Here is a 19,461-nt window from a genome sequence, read left to right as displayed (position 1 = left end):
GTGCTGATTTATTATGTATTTTGAAAAGAATTAAAATTAACTAGTTTTCACATTTTTTATTTTTTTATTTTTTTAAAATTAATTTATTTATTTATTCATGATAGTCACAGAGAGAGAGAGAGAGAGAGAGAGAGGCAGAGACACAGGCAGAGGGAGAAGCAGGCTCCATGCACTGGGAGCCCGATGTGGGATTTGATCCCGGGTCTCCAGGATCGTGTCCCGGGCCAAAGGCAGGCGCCAAACTGCTGCGCCACCCAGGGATCCCAGTTTTCACATTTTTTAAATGATAATTTCTCCATACCCTCTTTGGCTTATTTATAATGCCAGGGTGGGCTGAAGGCTGTTTGAGCTCAGGGTCCTTGTTCTGACTTGCTCAACAAAACTCTTTTAACAGCGTGGTTGAAAAACAGGTCTGTCCTGCATCTGTCCTGACCCCCCTTTCCCCTCCAGCAGATGAAGGAGCCCCTCTGCCTGCTTATTCCCCACCTGCCACATCATGCAGCTTGCCTCTCCTCACTCTGTGCCCACATCTGCTGTTTACAGCATAGAAGAGGGGCAGGTGATTATTAAAGAACCATGCTTGTTCCATCTGCACCTGAAACAGGCTAGAAGGAAGCAGCTCTATGAAATCGCTTTGTTACCATGGGAACAAAGACCAGATTTCTCAGGGTAGTTTTCACTAAGATGACTTCCAGCAACAAATTCTGCAGAAAGGCTGGGAGTATTGTCTTATTCCATAAAGAAGCAAACACCAGGGGTTTGCGTCTGAAGTCCAAACCTCCTGGCATTAGGCAGTGAGTGACCTCTCTTGGAATCAGAAAACCCCTAGTAACCTGCCATAGTCTGGTCTTGGCTGCCAGGCTTGATTTTTCACCCCCTAGTAGAGGCTGCAACACACCATCCCCCAACACTCATGGGGTGGGGATGGGGGACTCTCTGATTGCAAACAGATTTCAACATCTCTACTCCTCCTCTATGCCACAGTGAACCACATTCTCCTTCCTTTGGAGTAAACACTATAGCCACCTCAGCTGCATCTGAGTTTGTTAACAAGCCCTCAGGGGAAACCATTACTCTCCTTGCCTTTAGAAATAAGCCTTGGTCCTTACACTAAAGGGAGCCAGAATGTGCCTCATATTTTCCACTATGTATAGGGTTCCCAGGACACTCACACTTCATTGGAATATCCAAGGTGCTGGCTCAATGAATCCAAGTTTTGCTGGTCTTTAACTGTGGCCTGTTAGGCTCCATGCTACAGTAAGGGGTTACCAAACCAGAGGGAGGTTCTCACTCTGGCTGTGACTTTTAGGAAGTTTATCTATGCATCCTCTCTGAAAGGAAGGAGTAGAGTTGGGCCAACTTAATTTCTCCAAAGTAAGAGGGAAGGTGATCTACAATGTTCATGGTCTGTGCTACACAATTCAATAGTGAATTACCCTTAGTAATGGTGTTCACTGAGTGTTTTACTTAAATCAATTTCCCCAAAATAACAGTATGACTTCTTTGAGGGCAGACATTGTATCTTAGAGCACTCCTTACTTACAACCTTACCTAGTAGAGTGCTGGCATGTCAGAAGAGTTCAGTGACTATCTGAGGCTAACAGCTGTTATACATCATGGAGACAGCAGCCTTACCATATGCCAGGCACTGATCTAAGGATCTCACATGCAGTGGCTTTCTCAGTTCTCATGACACCTCTGCATGGTAGCTACTGTTATTACCCCTGTTTTACAGAAGAAGAAAATCTGGGCACTAAGTGCAAGTAAATATCCCAAGGTCAAACAGCTAGTTAGGTGACAGAGCTGCAATGTAAACCCAGATAGTCTAGCTTTAAGACCCGCACTCTTTTAACTATTAGGTAAAATGCCTAGGTCCACTGAAAATAAAATTATGTCAGCAATAAAGAAAAAAAAGAATAGTATGGGGATAATCTCTTCCATTAACCAACAGAAGGAACCAAGCAGGAACAATATAATTTAGTTTTGGAAACTATCTTTCACTGGGGTATCCTATTCTGCAGCACCCTTCCTAAACATGCCTGAAGAAAAATATTTCCTAATAGTCTGTTTTTCCTGAATAGTCTAAAACTTATTTCAAAATCATTGATAAGCAAAGGAAACAAGTTTCCTGAAAAGTCAGTAAAATCAGCTCTCAACCAGCCAAAACATGGATTAAAGCCCCTAACAAAAAGTGGTTTCTTTTGGATGAGTGAAAGTATGACTAAACACGATTTATTTTGTGGGGAGATGGAATATCAATCCTGAAGCTTCTTGCTTTATCATATCCTTTGGTCCCTTTAAAAACACGTACTACTCAAACCTTGCTGCTTTTGGTCTGATAAAGGGCACAAGATAGGATGAAGCTAAATCAATCCGTGTCCCTTGATCAGCAGGCTTGAGCTGGAAGTCAGAAGGCTGGACTGGGGTGGGGTGGGGTAGTAATGGGGTGAATGAGGACAAATATGAGCCAAATTACAATATGGCTATGTAGTTAGCCATGGGCTAAGAGCGTTAAGCTCCAACTGCCAACTGTGACAGATAGAGGTACAACATTTTTCTTGACAACCCGTAGGTAGGGACAGATTCACCATCCTCATTGATTCTCCCAGCCCTGCTTCCACCTGTTGAGAGCCATGGTGACTGTAGCTCCCTGTTGCATCTCCTGAGAAGCTGCCACTGCGGCCTCTGCCAATGATGCCACCGCCTGGGTGGCCTCGGATGCTTGCGTTGTCTGGATGGTCATCTCACCTCCCTGTAACGTGGCCCAATTTTGTTCCACCTGAGGCAGAAAGGACATGATAGTAAAGAATCAAAGTCACAAAAGGATTATAATAAATTGCTATGTGCTCAGCCAAATACATACACATTTTTAAATTAACATGACCTATAATGTACAGAACAGGGTTTTTAGTATGCTATCTTTTGTATATAAAAAAGGAGGTATTAGAAAATATATTTGAATTTGCTCATATTTGCATAAAGAAATTCTGGAAGGACACAAAAGAAACCACTGAAAATCTTTTCCTCAGTGTGTGTAGGGGGACAGGAATTGTGGGAGTAGGTTGGAGAGGAGACAGAAAGCAAGATTTTCCAATGTGTACTTTTAAATAATTTTTGAAATATATGAGCCCTATCAATGTATTACCTATTCTTTTGAATTCTTTTGAACAGGTAACACATTAATATGGGTCAGATTAAAAATTTTGAACCATAAAAAACTCAAAAGTTAGAACTTTTGAATAGATCATAAATATAATTCTAAAAAAATTCAAATGATACCAAAGAGTATGTAATGCCAGTACTCCTGACCTTTTGCCCAGAAGTGACTACTGTTACCTATTTCTTGTGTGTTTTTGCAGGGATATTTTCTCTATATGCAAGCATATTTATACACACATTCCCTCCTACTTCTCCCTTTCTACTTCCTCTTAAAAAAATAAAAATGGCAGCTTATTCTACGTTATCTTTTTGTGACTTGCTTGTTTCATCAACAACACATCTCTGAGGTGATTCTATTTTGCAATGTATAAAATAGCTTCATTCATTCATTCATGACTCATAATGATGGCTGCACAGCATTGTAGCACATAAACACACCGTGATTTATTTAACCAGCCATCTTTTAATGGGCATTTAAGAAGTTTCTAGTCTTTTGCTATTACAAACAGTACTGTGATGAGTATCTTTACATACTACATTGCATATTTCATGGGAGTCTCTTTATGAAGTAAATTCTCAGAGGTGGGATTGTATATTAAAGTTATTTTATATTTTAGTTTTTGATGGAAACTGCCAAATTCAGTAAACATTTTTTTTTTTTTTAATGTAGCAAAAACTGCTTTCCTTCTAGTGGGGAAGAATTATGAAGAAACAAAATAAAACATACAAAAAATTCTATTTGGTGAGAGAACAGACTTGAATTTAGTTTTGTTAGATCAAGCACAGGGGTTTTCTTGGCATTGGCATTATTAACATTTGAGGCCAGCCAAGTCTTTGCTGTGGCGGGCTGTCCTGGTAGGATGTTTAGCAGCATCCTGACTTTTACCCATGCTAACGGCCCCCACCCCAGTCAGGACAATCAAAAACATCTCCAGACATTACCAAATGTCCTGGGGTGGGGGTGGGGTGTGTGTACCCAAAGAATCACTGCTTTCAGAATAATGCTTTGCATTTAGAGATTTCTCAGTCCCGAATACCTTTATCTAGCTATTTCAGTCCATTTTGCTCAATAAGTACAGTTGATTAATCACTCCCCCTCAAAAACAAAAAGCAGCAGAGGCAATGAAAGCAATTTCTATTTGAAATTAGGGTAGGTGATAAATCAATCTTCTCAGGTACAATATTTCTACAGTCTCAGGATGTTAGGTGTGCTCACTGGAGCTCTTCCTGCTCCTGATTCACACTGCTTGGGCCAGGTGAGTGGAGAGCTTGTGACTGCATGTTAACTGTGTCCCAAAGAAAGTGTCACAAGCTAGGAGAGGGAGATATTTAAAATGCCTCCTGCTTTGGATCTATTATGATACTTAAGACTATGAGAGTGCTTCTCAGAATGCTTGTCAAAAGCCTCCCAGAAAATGGGACATTTTTTCAAACTACCCTAGTATTTGCCCTGAGTTCTCATAAGCAGTGAATTGTGCCAACAAGCCTTAAGGGCTCATCACTAAGAGGCAGAGATACCCCGTTTCCTTCCCTTAGAACTGCAAAGTTAACTCAGGAACTCATAAAACTCTTGCTTTCCAAGAGTTAATCTCTCTTTGATTTCATTACTCCAGTGAGTGGCACTGCAAACAATGCCACTTTAAATGACAAGTTACTGCCAATTTGTAGATGGTCTATGATTCCACTCAAAACACCAGCTGAAGCTAGCTGGCCCCCGTCACCTTTTGCCATTAAACAGTCTTCCTCTTTCCAGTTCTGCCCCTCTAGATTTTTGCCCATCCCACTGCAGAGCCTGGCCTAGTGAGGCTCTCCCAATACTCAGATTCCAATGCCAGCAATTTCATGTATACACATTTAGTTACAATTGTATTTGTAGCAAAAATGGTATAAGAAAGTTGCCATATATAGTATATTTTAAGGGAGTTAAATTATATGGCATGAAAGATTAATGGATGGTGGCAAAGGGTAGAGAGGAAGTAGGAAGAAGAAGCAGACGAAGAGATTTCTATTCAGAATAATGGCAGGTGATAAATAAATCACTTGGGTGTTAACATTTCTTTGGAATTTCCTATTCTTCAGTCTCAGTGCTTTAGTTGTATTTGCTTGAGCTCTTGTTGCTCTCCCTTTCCATCTGTTGGGAGCCACTGTGTGGTTATCTATGCCGGATGTCACCATGTCCCAGAGAAAGGGCCCCAAGCCCTAGGAGGGAAAGATATTCAGAGGATGTACAGTTAGCATCAATGCTTTTCTGAGAGACCCACTCCAATGAGGCCCTTCAAACTGTGGTTACTCTTATTCCTCTAGCTACAGTTGAACTACCTGAGGCCCTTCCACACTTTGACAGTGCGATATACTGCATGTACTGTTCCCTTTGATAGGAATACAACTTGCACCTTTGCTTCTAGTTGAGCTCAGGTGAACCTGATGGAGCCTGTACAACTCCCTCCACTCCCCTATGGTACAAGGCTTAGGACTTCTCCTCTGTGTTCCACAGTACCCTGGGCTTGCTTCTACTCGGTCCTTACCTCATTGCCATTGTGCTTTGATGAGTTTTTCTCTACCACCTACCTGTGTGCTCCTTAAGAGCAAGAGCAGTCTTTATTTTCCTGTATCTATAGAATCTATAGTAAATGGCACAGGTCTCAGAAAGTGTTTACTGAATGGCAGGATGGAGAACATATTCCTTTATTCATATTTTCCTACTTGTTCTTCAGCCTTCCTATATTTCAGACAAACTGATATTCATTAAAAAACCATCTGAAATAGATCATGCTACTGTTATATGTGGTGATGGTTCAGCTTAAAATTCATGTCTTCAATGTCTTTGTACTTTGGTTTCTTCTTCCTCTTCTTCTAACAGAACCATATATACCATCATGATCAGATACCATTCTATTCCAAAACTTGACTTTCCTGACACTTAAATGCAATTAATATCACCACTACTAATTGGTGGTCTTATTATATAACAAAATAAATTCTCAAATCCATTTGCATTGGTAAATACGCCATCAAAACTGAAATTGTATAAATATTTTGAAATCAATGTAGTTTATGTCAAATTATTTTGAAATTCTTTCCTTGTTCACTTTTTTTAAGTAGGTTCCACACCAATGTGGGGCCTGAATTCATGACCCTGAGGTCAAGAGTCACATGCTCTTTCAACTGAGTCAGCCAGGTGCCCCAAAAGACTCTTTTTTTTTTAAGATTTGTTCATTTATTTAAGAAATCTCTTTACCCAACATGGGACTCAAACTCACAATCCTGAGAGCAACAGTTGCATGCTCTTCCCACTGAGCCAGCCAGGCACCCCTATTTCCTTGTTCATTTCTAAATGTCTATGCAATTTATTATGTCCTTACTTAGTTTTAAGCTGCCTAAGGTTCTTTTTTGTTTCTTTGTAAATACAGTCAACCCTTGAACAACACAGGTTTGAACTGTGTGGGTCCATTTATAAGAGGATTTTTTTTTCAATCGATATAGTACTATATGTTTTTCCTTATGCTAGTTGACTGTTATTAGTAAGGCTTCTGGTCAATACTTGGCTATTAGTAGTTAAGTTTTTAGGGAGTCAAAAAGTTATATGTGAATTTGACTGCATGGGGGTCTGTGCCCCTAACTCTCACGTTGTTTAAGGGTCAACTATACTTAGATTATTGGTTGTTCTCAGCACATAGAGTATTCAAACAAATTTGGGAGACCACGTATTACCAGAAGGGACAGACCCCAGTGGTTCTGTAACTAAGTGTAACTTAGTTGAAGGCGGTGTGGTCTAATTGTAAGAGCTCTCACTGGCAAGGTTATGATAACAAAATGACCTCACAACTTCTAAGAGTATAGATATTTATTTTTGTAAAGTACTTTGTGTTCCTTGGAAGAAAAGATGCTAACTACAAGACAGGATGTTTCTACTGAGTCATCTGATGCAATGTTTCATTGACTTGATGTGGTCTTATCTGCCCTAAGCAGTGAGATATTTTGAGTAATTCCAGTTCTTACAGCTCAAAACTGAGATGCTAACCATGTCAACATCTAGGAGAAATGAGAAGGCAAATAAATCACACTATGAAATCGAAAACATTTTGTTACTTTCTGAGATAACCTGTGCTGCTTCTCTTTATACCATTTTTGTTTCAATGGAAGTATGCAAAGAATTACATTTTTTCCCCCATCTGACTGAATTGAGGTATTTAACAGCTGGCTCTTTCTGTCATTCACCCACTCCTACAATAGATGCCTTAAACATGACATGCTTAAAAGCCATAGATAAGTCAGAGATTTAAAAAAAATTTCATACTTTTCTGTGAACTTTTAAATATGTTAATTACCACCATACACATGAAGTTATTTAGTAAAATGGGATTCAAAAAATTAGTGTCTAGGGAAGTGTTTAAGAAACACAGAGTTGCTTTCTTTAAGTAGTACCAGTAAATATTCAGTAGGTAGATATGGTTGATAACTGATTAAGTCAAAGAATAACAAATCTCGTGAATGTACCTACCACTGTCTTTTCTATCTCTTTCACACTTCAAGGAGTGTCCCCCAGTTCTAGTGTTTGAGGACTAATGAATTTTTCTGTCAGCTAATCCATACTCCTATGTGACATTTATATACTTATAAAAGTAAATATCCTCTTGACTGTTACCTCTCTATACTGCAAAACCAAATGCTGCTCCTGCCTCCCAAAACTTCTCAGACTGCCTAGCTGGAAACATTCTCTCCTGAAGGCACAGACCACTTTGCAGCATCTCCTGCAGAATGGACCAGAGTTCATTTATGTACACTCTTCTCCCCCACCAGACAGGAGGAGCTTCTTGAGAGCAGATTTCCCGTGTAAATCCACTCCACACATCTAATGCTTCATTGCAGCATGGCAGGGGCTCCCTTCCTGCTGCTGACTGGGGAATCTGGCTGTGTTTCTCTTCATCTCACTAGCCATGAGACCTTTCTCAGCTCTCTCCCTTTCCTGAGTTGCACAAACAAAAATGACTTTCTGGTGTTCTGAGTAGAATGCTCCATGGTTGTGAACAAAGGTGAGATAATATGTTTAACTGTATTTCTAATGCTGCTCTTTGACATTTGTTAGCTATTTTTTTAAACTTCAGGGGTATACCACACTGGTACATTTGGGGGAAAAGTCCATGGAGCCTTACTGAAGCCTTTCCTGAACTTCACAGATGGCTCAGAGCTCAGAGCCTGGACAACATTTTTCTAAATGCATTCCTCAGCTTCAACACTTAGTCCATGATTTTGGGCAAGTCATCTAACCTCTACATGTTTCAGTTTTCTCATCTATAAAGTGAAGATGATAACAGAACCCATTCTTAACAGGGCTGAGTGCTTACCAAGTACTCAATTAAAGTTAGCTACCTTTAGACTAACATTCCATAATTATCTTGATTTTGGTAGAGAACAATTTTCTCATTAAGTCTTTTCAAAGGCATATTTAAAATGTAAAATATCTACTGGTTCACAAATATTTTTGTCCCTCCAAAGAATTCTTTAGTCAGTTCCAGTCTTCATGATCTAATTGTTTTAATAAAACCTGATGATTAAATCTTTGAGGTTTACAGCATAAAAGTATTACATGGATAATCTTTTTTTATTGTGTATTATATAAAATGCTATATTGTAAATGTAAAATTTTACGTTTCTGACAGGTCTGAATCATAGAGATCTATGAATTTCAATTACGACAATATACACAGCATAAGATACTTTGCAACTATCTTGGTCTGATGTTTTAATAAGCTTAAATAAAATAATGCTACAGATGTGTTGCTACTTGGTCTTTTTATCTTGTGGACCCTAACTACTCCCTCACCTATACATTTAAGTATTTAAGTAGATGCAGACCAAATCCTCTTTCTTACCTCTCCATCAGCCACTGCTGAATAATTCACTTGGGCAACAGTGACTGTGGTTGGCAATTCTGAAGCATCAGCCAATGTGGCTACTGTTGCCCCTGTGCCAACCTAAAGAAAAACACAGAGAGTGATAAGCATCAGTGGTGGATTCTTCTACCTCCTTTACTCATAGATTAAGATTCATTTAATCCCAAATTCAGCACAGATAATGATTAGCATGCTTTGTAGTGTGAAATGAATCATATCTTAGATACTTACATGAGTTTCAGAATTTTATTTCAACCAAATAAATCAGTATCAGAAGCTATCATGTTTCACCACCAGTACCTAGTATCAGCCAACTGACTTTCTACTTTCACCTCAATCTGAATTTTAGAGGCTCCAACAAATTGTGTTTTACCTCAGAAGAGGTCATTCAGAAGGACTAGCTCCAGGTTCCTGACAGAATCAAATGGTACAAAAGGAGCCATTTTTCTAGTGCTTTGTCTTGGAAATGTCCAAAAAAGCTACCAATAGCACTGTATTTAACAAATTGCAAACAATTTAAAATAGTATTCAAAAATAAATTTCAGGGCAGCCCATGTGGCTCAGCGGTTTAGTGCTGCCTTCAGCCCGGGGTGTGATCCTGGAGACCAGGGATTGAGTCCCATGTCAAGCTCCCTGCATGGAACCCTCTGCCTGTGTCTCTGCTTCTCTCTCTCTCTCTCTCTCTCTCTCTCATGAATAAATAAAATCTTTATTAAAAAAAATCAATTTCAGATAGAAAGACCTTGGAGAGCTATGAAAAGTTAAGTAAGAGTAAACTCTTCAGTCTGGAGTGAAGTGCCCACTGATCCACCTTGCAACTATAATCTGATAACCACAGGTTTACTCACCTGGATAAGTGAGACAGTGCCATCAGGGTTACTAAAGGTCTGGACTACAGTCTGTGATGGTACAAGATGGGCTATACTGTGTGTGGTTGTGGCCTGTGTTTGTGTTTGCTGATCTTCGAAAGCATACAAAAGGTCCTCCCGCCCGTGCTGTTTATAACAATTTTTAACTATGGTCCGTAGTGCCTGGGTCCATGAAACCTGTCACCAAAAGACCAAAAAAGCACATTAAAAAGTCACAAAGAACATTGGCCATTTAGCCTCACTATGGAATAAGCAGCCGCTTATTTATCAAACCAGACTAAAACTGTACAGAATAAGCTCCCTCAGGGTTATTTCCTGTAGACCGACTGTGGCACAGAGAAACTCATCATCAAACACCAAAGATTTCCCACTCGTCTCCTTCCTAACCAAACTCTGGTTCAGCTTTTGGGTTTTATATCCCATTCTAACCTGAGACTAACTCTTAAACTTCTCACAAAAGGAGGTTACTCTTTTGTCAAAAATTATATATTAAGATTCTAAATAAACTTCCAAGCTAACTAAAAAACAAATATGCAGAAAAAGCAAGGGATGACAACTAGTTGAGTCGATGTTTTTAAAAAGAAGTGTCATTATCAGCAGACTTAGCCAACTTCACATCTTTTTAATTCTATATTTTTCAACAGTGGTTCTCACTAACCAGGAATAAGGACATTTCTAAGTCTTCAAAGTGATACTTTTTTCTTGAAGTTTCTTCAGTTTTTCCAAGTACCTCATAATATTAAAACTGCTCCAAAAGGCAACGAGGCAGAGAGAAGTGTAAATTCATGGACTCGCCCCAAGTCTTTATAGTGATGAAATGATGAATGAGAACGACTACAAATCAAAGAATATCAAACTTCTTTTGGGAGACAGGTTTGACTTTTACACATATGTTTCTAGACTTTTTATAATAAGATGTGGAACCTGCAAAACTGTAGTTGATTCAGAGTGGAAAAGCAACAAACTACTCAGGTCTGAGAAACTCTCACCCTCTGCTTTTGCTCTTCTGTGCGGACGTCGCTCCGGACATTTGCCCATGGGATATCTTCAGGCCACCAGATGGGCTTGCAGCTTTCTTTGCCCCAGCCTGGTTTCCCCCGACCTGTGGAGTACTTGAGCATCTCTGGAATAAATGCCCGAAGCTGGGCCTAGAAGACAAGAGTGTGGTCATCAGCGGTCATGAAAAATATCTGCAATGTGCCCATGTCTTTTATTATCTTAGAATTTTTAAGATAATAAAACAGAGAGCCTTCCTGGAGGGTTGCAGAGAATTCCAAGACGTAACTGATGAGAACCCATTGTTCTCCACAGGTTATCATAGTTCCACGGGTGGCTGAGAATTATACATATGTTGGTAAGGTATACCTTAAGCTGTGTTTCATAGACTTGTTCCTAGAAGATCAAGAATAGCTGCCCCCAAGTTTGATTTCTGCCTAAGATACTATGGATGCTATTTACCTCATTTCCCTTCTACAGCTTCCCATGCATTTAAGGTGTCAAACAAAAGCAATGCATTTAACACTGTTCTGGAGGAAGTAACCAGGGCAATTAGATAAGAGAAATAAGAAGTGAGGATAACATCATTATTTGTAGAGGATATGATTATGCATCTGCGAAACCCCGGAGAATCCAATGAAAAACTACCATAAACAATAAGAGCACTCAGGAAAGTGGTTGGTTACAAATGGGAAATAGGCTTTACTTAATAAAAAGGGAAATAACCCTAAAGTTTTTCCAGAAAGTTCCTGGTACGCTAGGCCAATGTCTGTGAGTCTGACACACACATGGAGTGAAGCAGATGTGATCTTACGCTCATTATGGACTTCATTCAGATCTATTTTACAAATCGAATCCAGACCAAACAGGTGTTAAACCAGAGACAACTGCCATTCTTTATCTCCTGGCACAGGAACCACACTGAGTGTGTATGTTGGAGGAGAAGGGGAGCTTACTTTGTGAATATTCTTAATTGCTGACAATGATTTTTGACAAGAGAAGCAGTTTATCAAGTTATAATGTTCCTCCCTGGACCTACTGCTTTCCTTTTAACCTCTGCAACACTCAGGAGAAAAGCAGCATCCTCTAACTAAGGACATGTCCACACTGCCTCTACAGTTTAAGACCAAAAGGAGAAGACAATTTTAGCAATGAGTCAGACCCAAGGACATGGGCTTGTAACAATAAAAGAAAAAAAGAATAAAACAGAAATGGGAATGCTTAAGTATTAATGAGAGAATGAGTGCAACACCACTTTTATATTCGAGAGCCTACTGAAATATTGGTTGTTCTTATTTGAATATTATTTTACCAGAAGCTGATATCAATTATTATATAATAGGGAATCATGAACCCAAATCAGTAAAGCTTCCCTAATGAGAAGAGCTCTGGTTGACTGTATATCCATCATTAATCCTTGTGCTGAGCCTGCCATCTCACCTCCCTAAGCCTGCCTCTCCCAGACAGTCTCCTGCTTACAGGATATGATATAATACACTCCGTATATATTTGGCTCTGCAGCATCAAGCAGCAGGCTAATAGAAACGTATCCATTTGCAAACCCAGGCTATCAGCTGGCTCATGAGGTCACTCCTTCAGTTATTTTAAGAAAGTGCATCTCAAAGTCATTTTCCCCTTTATCCTGCTTTCCTGGGAGTGTGTCTTTTTCTTGCCTCAGATACAGAGGGAAGGAAAAGGCTTAATCCTCCTCACACACAATATTTGCATTTCTTCAAGGGAGAAAAAAAACAATGGCTTTTTCAGATGCAAAATAAACCAACACCACATACTTTCTCAAGTCTCTCTTTTCTTTTAATCCCATTAACACTCTCCAAAAGGAGAGTTCTTTATATCCATACCTAGCAGAGTCTGGTGATAATGAAATAAAGTTCAACAGCTCTAAATTAACATAAGACTACAGTGTTAAAAAAAAAAAAAAAAAAGACTACAGTGTTCAGAAAGAACTCAAAAAACACTTGGCTGAAAGAGTCTGCTCAAATCTCACCTGGAAGCACATACATTCTCTAATTCTGATGACTTTCAGCTTCTGATCCCCCACCACATTTGCATCATTTCCCACATTCCTCAGCTCTGGGTCACCCTGGTACCTGGTGAGGACACCTTCCATCCTGTTTTACTTTCAGGCTTCTCACATCAGGCTTTCACTGGGTTTCAAGGACTCACAGGTTATGGGAAGTGTAGGCACAGTACCAGCCTACTCACTTTAAACCCTCCTCTGCCTTTTCTCCAACCACCTGTCTTTTCAGTCTCAGTCTCTGCTAGTAGAGCCCCACATTCTCAAGCTACCATTCTAATGCCAATACTCGCTCCTTATTGCCCAGCAAATCCCACATTCTTCGTGAAATGTCTCTTTTATCTCCTGAGTCAGCTTGTTGTCTGTCAGTCAGTCAATAAGAACATAAGCTCTGGACTCAGAGAGTTGGCTCAGAACCCCGGCTCCCTCTGAATCTTAATGTTCTCAACTGCAAAATGATAATGACAAGTGTATAGGGTCAACTCAAAGGATGAGAGATAGTGGGGACATACATACACATAGCTGCATTGAATTAACAGCAGTTTCACTATCATGATTCTAGTCAGCAGCACTTTACTCAAATTCAGAGAAAAAGCCAATGTTCTAAAATGGCTTTCTACTACAACACACCGTGATGTACAGGAAGACATTTATCCTTAGTTTTTCAAGGTGGGCATAGTGAAAAAGGCAGAAGGAGGTAGAAGAGTGAGTTTATATGTATCTGTGTAAACCTGGTTGAAGATAAGACAGAGAATGCTAGAATCAAAAAGTGACTGGGCAGCCCAGGTGGCTCAGGGGTTTAGCGCCTGCCTTGGGTCCAGGGCCTGATCCTGGAGACCTGGGATCGAGTCCCACGTCAGGCTCCCTGCATGGAGCCTGCTTCTCCCTCTGCCTGTGTCTTTGCCTCTCTCTCTCTGTCTCTCATGAATAAATAAATAAAATCTTAAAAAAAAAAAAAAAAAGTAACCATTGAGGTCAATTCAATGCCTTGAAGAAGGAAGCTGTTACCAAAACACTCCAATGTAGAGATGATTTAGGTGATTTGTTCTACGGGATTTTGGGGCATTTAAAAAAATGTGTACAAGCAGTTACTAATAGAAATCATCAGAAAATGGGACTCAAGTGTAACCATAATAAGAAGAGAGAACTAGAACTAGGCAGCCTGTCAGAGATGTTCCATGTGCTGGGAATCTCTGGATGGGAAATGTCTCATAGTCCTGGGAAGAAGAGAGTAGGAAAGACAAACAATATATGGAGAAGGTTGCATCCACAGGCAAAAACTCCATCAAAAGTTAAAAGATGAGACCAGAGTGAAATTTAACTGCTGGTATACAAGTTCTAACTCACAGGCAGATTTTAATGTTTTACTAATTATCCACTGTGTAATTTGCCCCCATATCAAAACAAGAGGTAAAAAGCACTTTCTACTATAGTAGAAAAGTTCTAAAAGTTCACTTTTCAAGTCTGTACATTTGGGGGATGAAGACCATTCTTTGCTTTTAAATGCATAGAGATGATATGACTTCACTGAAAAGGACGATTTTCCACCAGACTGTTACTTTATACTGTCCCAAATAAACAGTGCTCAGACAAAAGGGACTATCAATAAGGAAAAATGAACTATGCAGTATAGAAAGAGTTAAATGATGTCTTTCCAGAATTCAGCACTGTGCTCTTATTACCAGTTGGATTAATTACTGGTCCTGGAGAGTTTTGGAAACCCAAGCTACTCAATGTGCTTGTTAAAGAAGGTTTGTCTTTAATCCCCAGAGGAGACAATCAACAGGATCAGCAAAGGTAAAGCCTACCCTCTCAGGCTGTCCTTTAATTGGGCCGTAACAAGCTTTCCCAGCCTCTCATTCTGATTTAGGGTTATATATGGGCTTAAAGTGTCCTGCTTGGTCAGTAAACCCACCCCAAACCTGCAAAGAGTAGAAAGTCCCACTCATTCCGGGCACATCAGCAAAGAAAAATGGTATCAAATTCCTGCCAGTGGCAATCAAAAGTAAAGATTATGTAGAAATCACAGATGGTTTTTAAAAAGATTTTCTGAAATTCTAAAAAGTTTAATCTAGCCACAATGAAATAATTTACTATGTTAGAAATTGTCCACTTGTAAATTCTTTGCTGTTCAACAATGCATTATCCTTGTACATTCCCAAATGCCCATCTTTTCTCATTCTATCTTTGCTCCACTTGTACCCAAGTCTAGGATTTTTGAGGCCCTGGTGTCTAATTTGATTCAGTTACCAAGAAAAGGCCTCTCAAACCAAAACGTTTGTCAACTCCCCCTTTACTGAAAAGATGAGCGTATTCATAATTAATTTTAAGAGAAGGCTGCTGAAATCAAGTTGTGTTGGCAGGTGATGCTTTCTAGAACCTACAGGGAAACAGGAATGCGGCAGAGAAGGAAAACTGTAGAGTTTTCATATTGTGGCTTCATTATTTTAATTTAAAGTTATGACCTTCCAGGTCAACAGATTCAATTACATTCAGATGGATATATAAAGGGTATTAGAAAGCAAAAGCAAAATGACATTTTTGCTCACTATTTAAAATGATTTCCACCACTGACCTCTGTTCATAGAGACAATGAGAGTGATTTTCCTTATTAGAAATGCCAATCCTACATCCCCACTCCCTGGCAGCATCAGCAGAAACACTGGCTTCTTTTAATTTCATTCCCCCATAAAACATATTCCCATAGAAACATGGGGAGAACAAGTCTGGAAGGAAAGAGAACTTCAGAGAATATATGTCAATGAAATCACTCGTTTTGAGACTTCTCTCAAGCCAACCCCTCTGCTTTCTCTCTCTCCACACCCCATCAACCTACTAGACTGTCTCTTTCACATTCATCAAACTGCTTTTAAAATTGTACCTTCCCTTTGAAAGAGTCTAAATCAGTCCGTTTCTGCTATCTCATCCCAGCCATACTCTTTTGTACAAAAATCTAAACAAGCAAAGTACTCTTTTCCATCCATCTTCCCCAAACCAGTCACATATCAGCAGCCAGAATGTTCTTCCTTATTGGCCAAATTCTATGCATTTACATGAATATATGATGGAAAAGCACAGTTTTATGTGATGAAAGAAAACACAAATTATATCATATTGTACATATTTTCCTACAACTCAATTTTTCCACTCAACATATTGTCACAGAGACCTTCTCATGGTACTGCAACTAGAATAACCTAATTTAAAAAAAGTAGTTCTCTAGTATCCATGATAGAGGTTTTTTCCATTTTATTTAACCATTCGCCTGCTGATAAACATCTAGGTTATTTACAATGCTTGTAAAATGTCTCTTTGTCCACAGGTATGGGTGTTTCTCTAGCAGCAAAGTGAAACTGCTGGTTAGAAGGCATATACATTTAATTTTTGTTTTTGAAGTAGGCTCCACACCCTGTGTGGAGCCCAACTTGGGGCTTGAACTTGTGACCCTGAGATTAAGACCTGAGCTGAGATCAAGAGTTAGACATTTGACCAATGGAGCCATTCTGGCGCCCTTGCATTTAACATTTCAATAGACACTGCCAAATTGTCTTCCAAAAAGTCTGCCAATCCCATTCCCATCAACAGTACACAACAATACTCATTCTTTCAAAACCTCCCTCAAATTTTTTATTACTCACCTTTCTTATTTTGACTAATCAAATGTGGGGGAAATGGTAATTACTTTTTCATTACTAGTGAGGTTGAGAATCTTTTTGTATGTTTACTGATTATTTTTCTTCTTCTGAACTGTTCAGAATGCTTTGCTTATTTTTCTAATATCTCTTTCTTATTAAACTGAAGGAAATTTCTATTCTGGGTATTACTACTTTGCCATATAATTTGCAAATATTTTCTCTAGTTATATCCTGCATATGGAATTTCTATGTCTATTCCCTTCTATTAGCATTCTTAAATATATCATTATTCTTTTACTCTACTCAAAATATGTTATGTTCTACTTAAGAATTCAGTATTTTTGTTAGTAATAATTTTGTTATTGTCTTAATCTCATCCTGCCTGCCTAATATTTACAAAATGTGGAATGGCATCATATAAACATTTTTCGATAATTTTAGATGGTAGGAAAAGCCTACTTTGTACATAAGTTTTGACATTACAGTAAGGAGAAACAGTTTGGAACTATTATCTACAACAGTGGTTTTCAAAGTTGGCTGCACATTGTAATCCCCTGGGGAGTTTAAATGCTATACATGCTGGATCTCATCCCCAAAGATTCTGATTTAATTGGTCTGCAGTATGGGCACTATGATTTTAAATTCTCCAGGTGATTTTACTATGTGGTCAAGTTTGAAGACCACTCTATACTAATTTTTTTGTCATAAAATATATATAAATTATGGTTTTAATATGTACAATTCAGTAGCATTAAGTACATTCACAGTGCTGTACAATCATCGCTACTACTTCCAGAACGTATTCATCACCATCCCAAACAGAAACTCTGTATGCATTAAGCAATAACTCTTCATTCTACTCCTCTTCTGCCCATTGTAAATTCTACTCTTTTCTGCCTCTATGAATTTGCCCATTTTAGATATGTCATCTAAGTGGAATCGCACACAAGATTTGTCATTCGTGTTTGGCTTATTTCAGTTAGCATAATGTTTCTACTCTTTGGGTAGAAGAGGCTGGACCTATGCTTTTGCAAAACAACATTCAAAAAACCTAAAAGACAACTGATTAATAGTTTCTAAGTAAAATGGGTCAGACCCTGTGAATAACTTCCTTCTAATGAAGCAATCACTGTGCTGAATGTTTCTGAAGGTTTTTCCTAAAAACTGGTGAGGAATTACTACCCTATTGCATCATCACCCCAAGGGAATATTAAAGCAACAAAGATTGCTCCAGTGAGAGTAAGAGGAGGACAGTAAGTTCAGGTGAGGAAAGGGAAGGGACAAAGGAAAAAGTAGCAGATTTTTTTTTTAGAAGTGTAATTACTATAGAATATTTATATTAGTTTCAGGTGTATAACATACTGGTTTGACAATTCTATGCTCACCAAAATAATTGTAGTCACCTATGTCACCATACAATGTTATCACAACATTATTGACTATATTCCTTATGTTGTTTCATCTCTGTGACTTACTTTTATCTATCTATCTACCTACCTACCTACCTACCTACCTTAAGGATTTACTTATTCATGAGAAACACAGAGAGAGAGGCAAAGACACAGGCAGGGGGAGAAGCAGGTTCCCTGGGAAAGCCTGATGAGGGACTCGATCCCAGGACCCAGGATCATGACCTAAGCCAAAGACAGATGCTCAACCACTTTATATTAGTAAAGTGCCCAGGTGCCCCCTCCATGGCTTATTTTATAACTAGAAGTTTATACCTCTTAATCCCCTTTATCTATCGCACCCATCTCCCTACTCACCTACTCTTTGTATTGTGCTCTGTATTTAAGAGTTTTGGGGGTATCTGTTATCTGTATGTCTTCTTTGGAAAAACATCTATTCAGATCCTCTGTCCATTTTTTAATTACATTGTTTTTTGTTTTGTTTTGTTTTGTTTTGTTTTTTGGTGTTGAGTTGTATAGCTTCTTTATATATTTTGGATATTAACCCCTTAATAGATATATCATTTGCAAATATTTCCTCACATTTAGTAGGCTGCCTTTTTGTTTAGTTGATGGTTTCCTTTGTTGTGCAAAATATTTTTATTATGGTATAGTCCCAATAGTTTATTTTTGCTTTGTTTCCCTGGCCTAAAAAGACATATCCACAAATATGTTGCAAAGGCAATGTCCAAGAGATCACTGCCTAATTTTCTTCCAAGAGTTTTATGGTTTCAGGTCTCATGTTTAGGTCTTTAATCCATTTTGAGCTTTATTTTTATGTATGGTGAAAGAAAGTGGTCTAGTTTAATTCTTTTGCACGTAGTTGTCCAGTTTTCCCAGCACCATTTTTGAAGTGTCTTTTCTCCATTGTATATTCTTGTTTCTGTGGTCACAGATTAACTGGCCATAAAATGGGTTTATTTCTGGGCTCTTTATTCTGTTCTGTTGGTCTATGTGCCTATTTTTATACTGTTCCATACTGTTTTGATTACTATAGCTTTGTAGTCTCTCTTGAAATCTGGGGTTGTGATACTTCCATTTTTGTTCTTCTTTCTCAAGACTGCTTTAGCTATTTGGGGTCTTTTGTGATTCCATACAGATTATTTGTTCTAATTCTATGAAAAATGCTATTGGATTTTTGATAAGGATGGTACTGAATCTGTAGATTGTTTTTGGATAGTATGGAAATTTTAATGATATTAATTCATTCATTTATTAATAAATTTTAAGTAGGCTCCACACCCAATATGGGGCTAGAACTCATAGCTCTGAGATTAAGAGTTGCATGCTCTACCGAATAAGCCAGCCAAGCACCCCTTAACGATAGTAATTCTTCCAATCCATGAGCACAGAATGTCTTTCCATTTATTTGTATTGTCTTCAATTTCTTTCATCAATATCTTACAGTTTTCAGAGTATAGGTCT

The 19,461-nt window shown here is 38.7% G+C and overlaps 1 protein-coding gene across 8 annotated transcripts in view; it reads right to left on the bottom strand.

The window, feature by feature from the left end:
• The window catches only part of NRF1 (nuclear respiratory factor 1), a 136,415-nt gene that overhangs the window by 36,261 nt on the left and 80,693 nt on the right, over positions 1 to 19,461 (bottom strand). For 6 of the 8 annotated variants that reach the window (XM_077857314.1, XM_077857316.1, XM_077857317.1 and 3 more), the window contains 5 exons: positions 10,912 to 11,070; positions 9,902 to 10,099; positions 9,033 to 9,134; positions 5,200 to 5,358; positions 2,622 to 2,779 (listed from right to left, as the gene is read on the bottom strand). In XM_077857314.1, coding sequence (XP_077713440.1) covers positions 2,622 to 2,779; positions 5,200 to 5,358; positions 9,033 to 9,134; positions 9,902 to 10,099; positions 10,912 to 11,070 — 776 coding nt within the window. The remainder of the gene's footprint in view (positions 1 to 2,621; positions 2,780 to 5,199; positions 5,359 to 9,032; positions 9,135 to 9,901; positions 10,100 to 10,911; positions 11,071 to 19,461) is intronic. The other 2 variants (XM_077857313.1, XM_077857320.1) reach the window with 2 other exon arrangements.

The sequence above is a fragment of the Canis aureus genome, chromosome 18, assembly GCF_053574225.1.
Source record: "Canis aureus isolate CA01 chromosome 18, VMU_Caureus_v.1.0, whole genome shotgun sequence".
Taxonomy (NCBI): Eukaryota; Metazoa; Chordata; class Mammalia; order Carnivora; family Canidae; genus Canis; species Canis aureus.
Note: the sequence above shows the minus strand (reverse complement) of the source record. Positions and strands in the feature narration are given on the sequence as shown.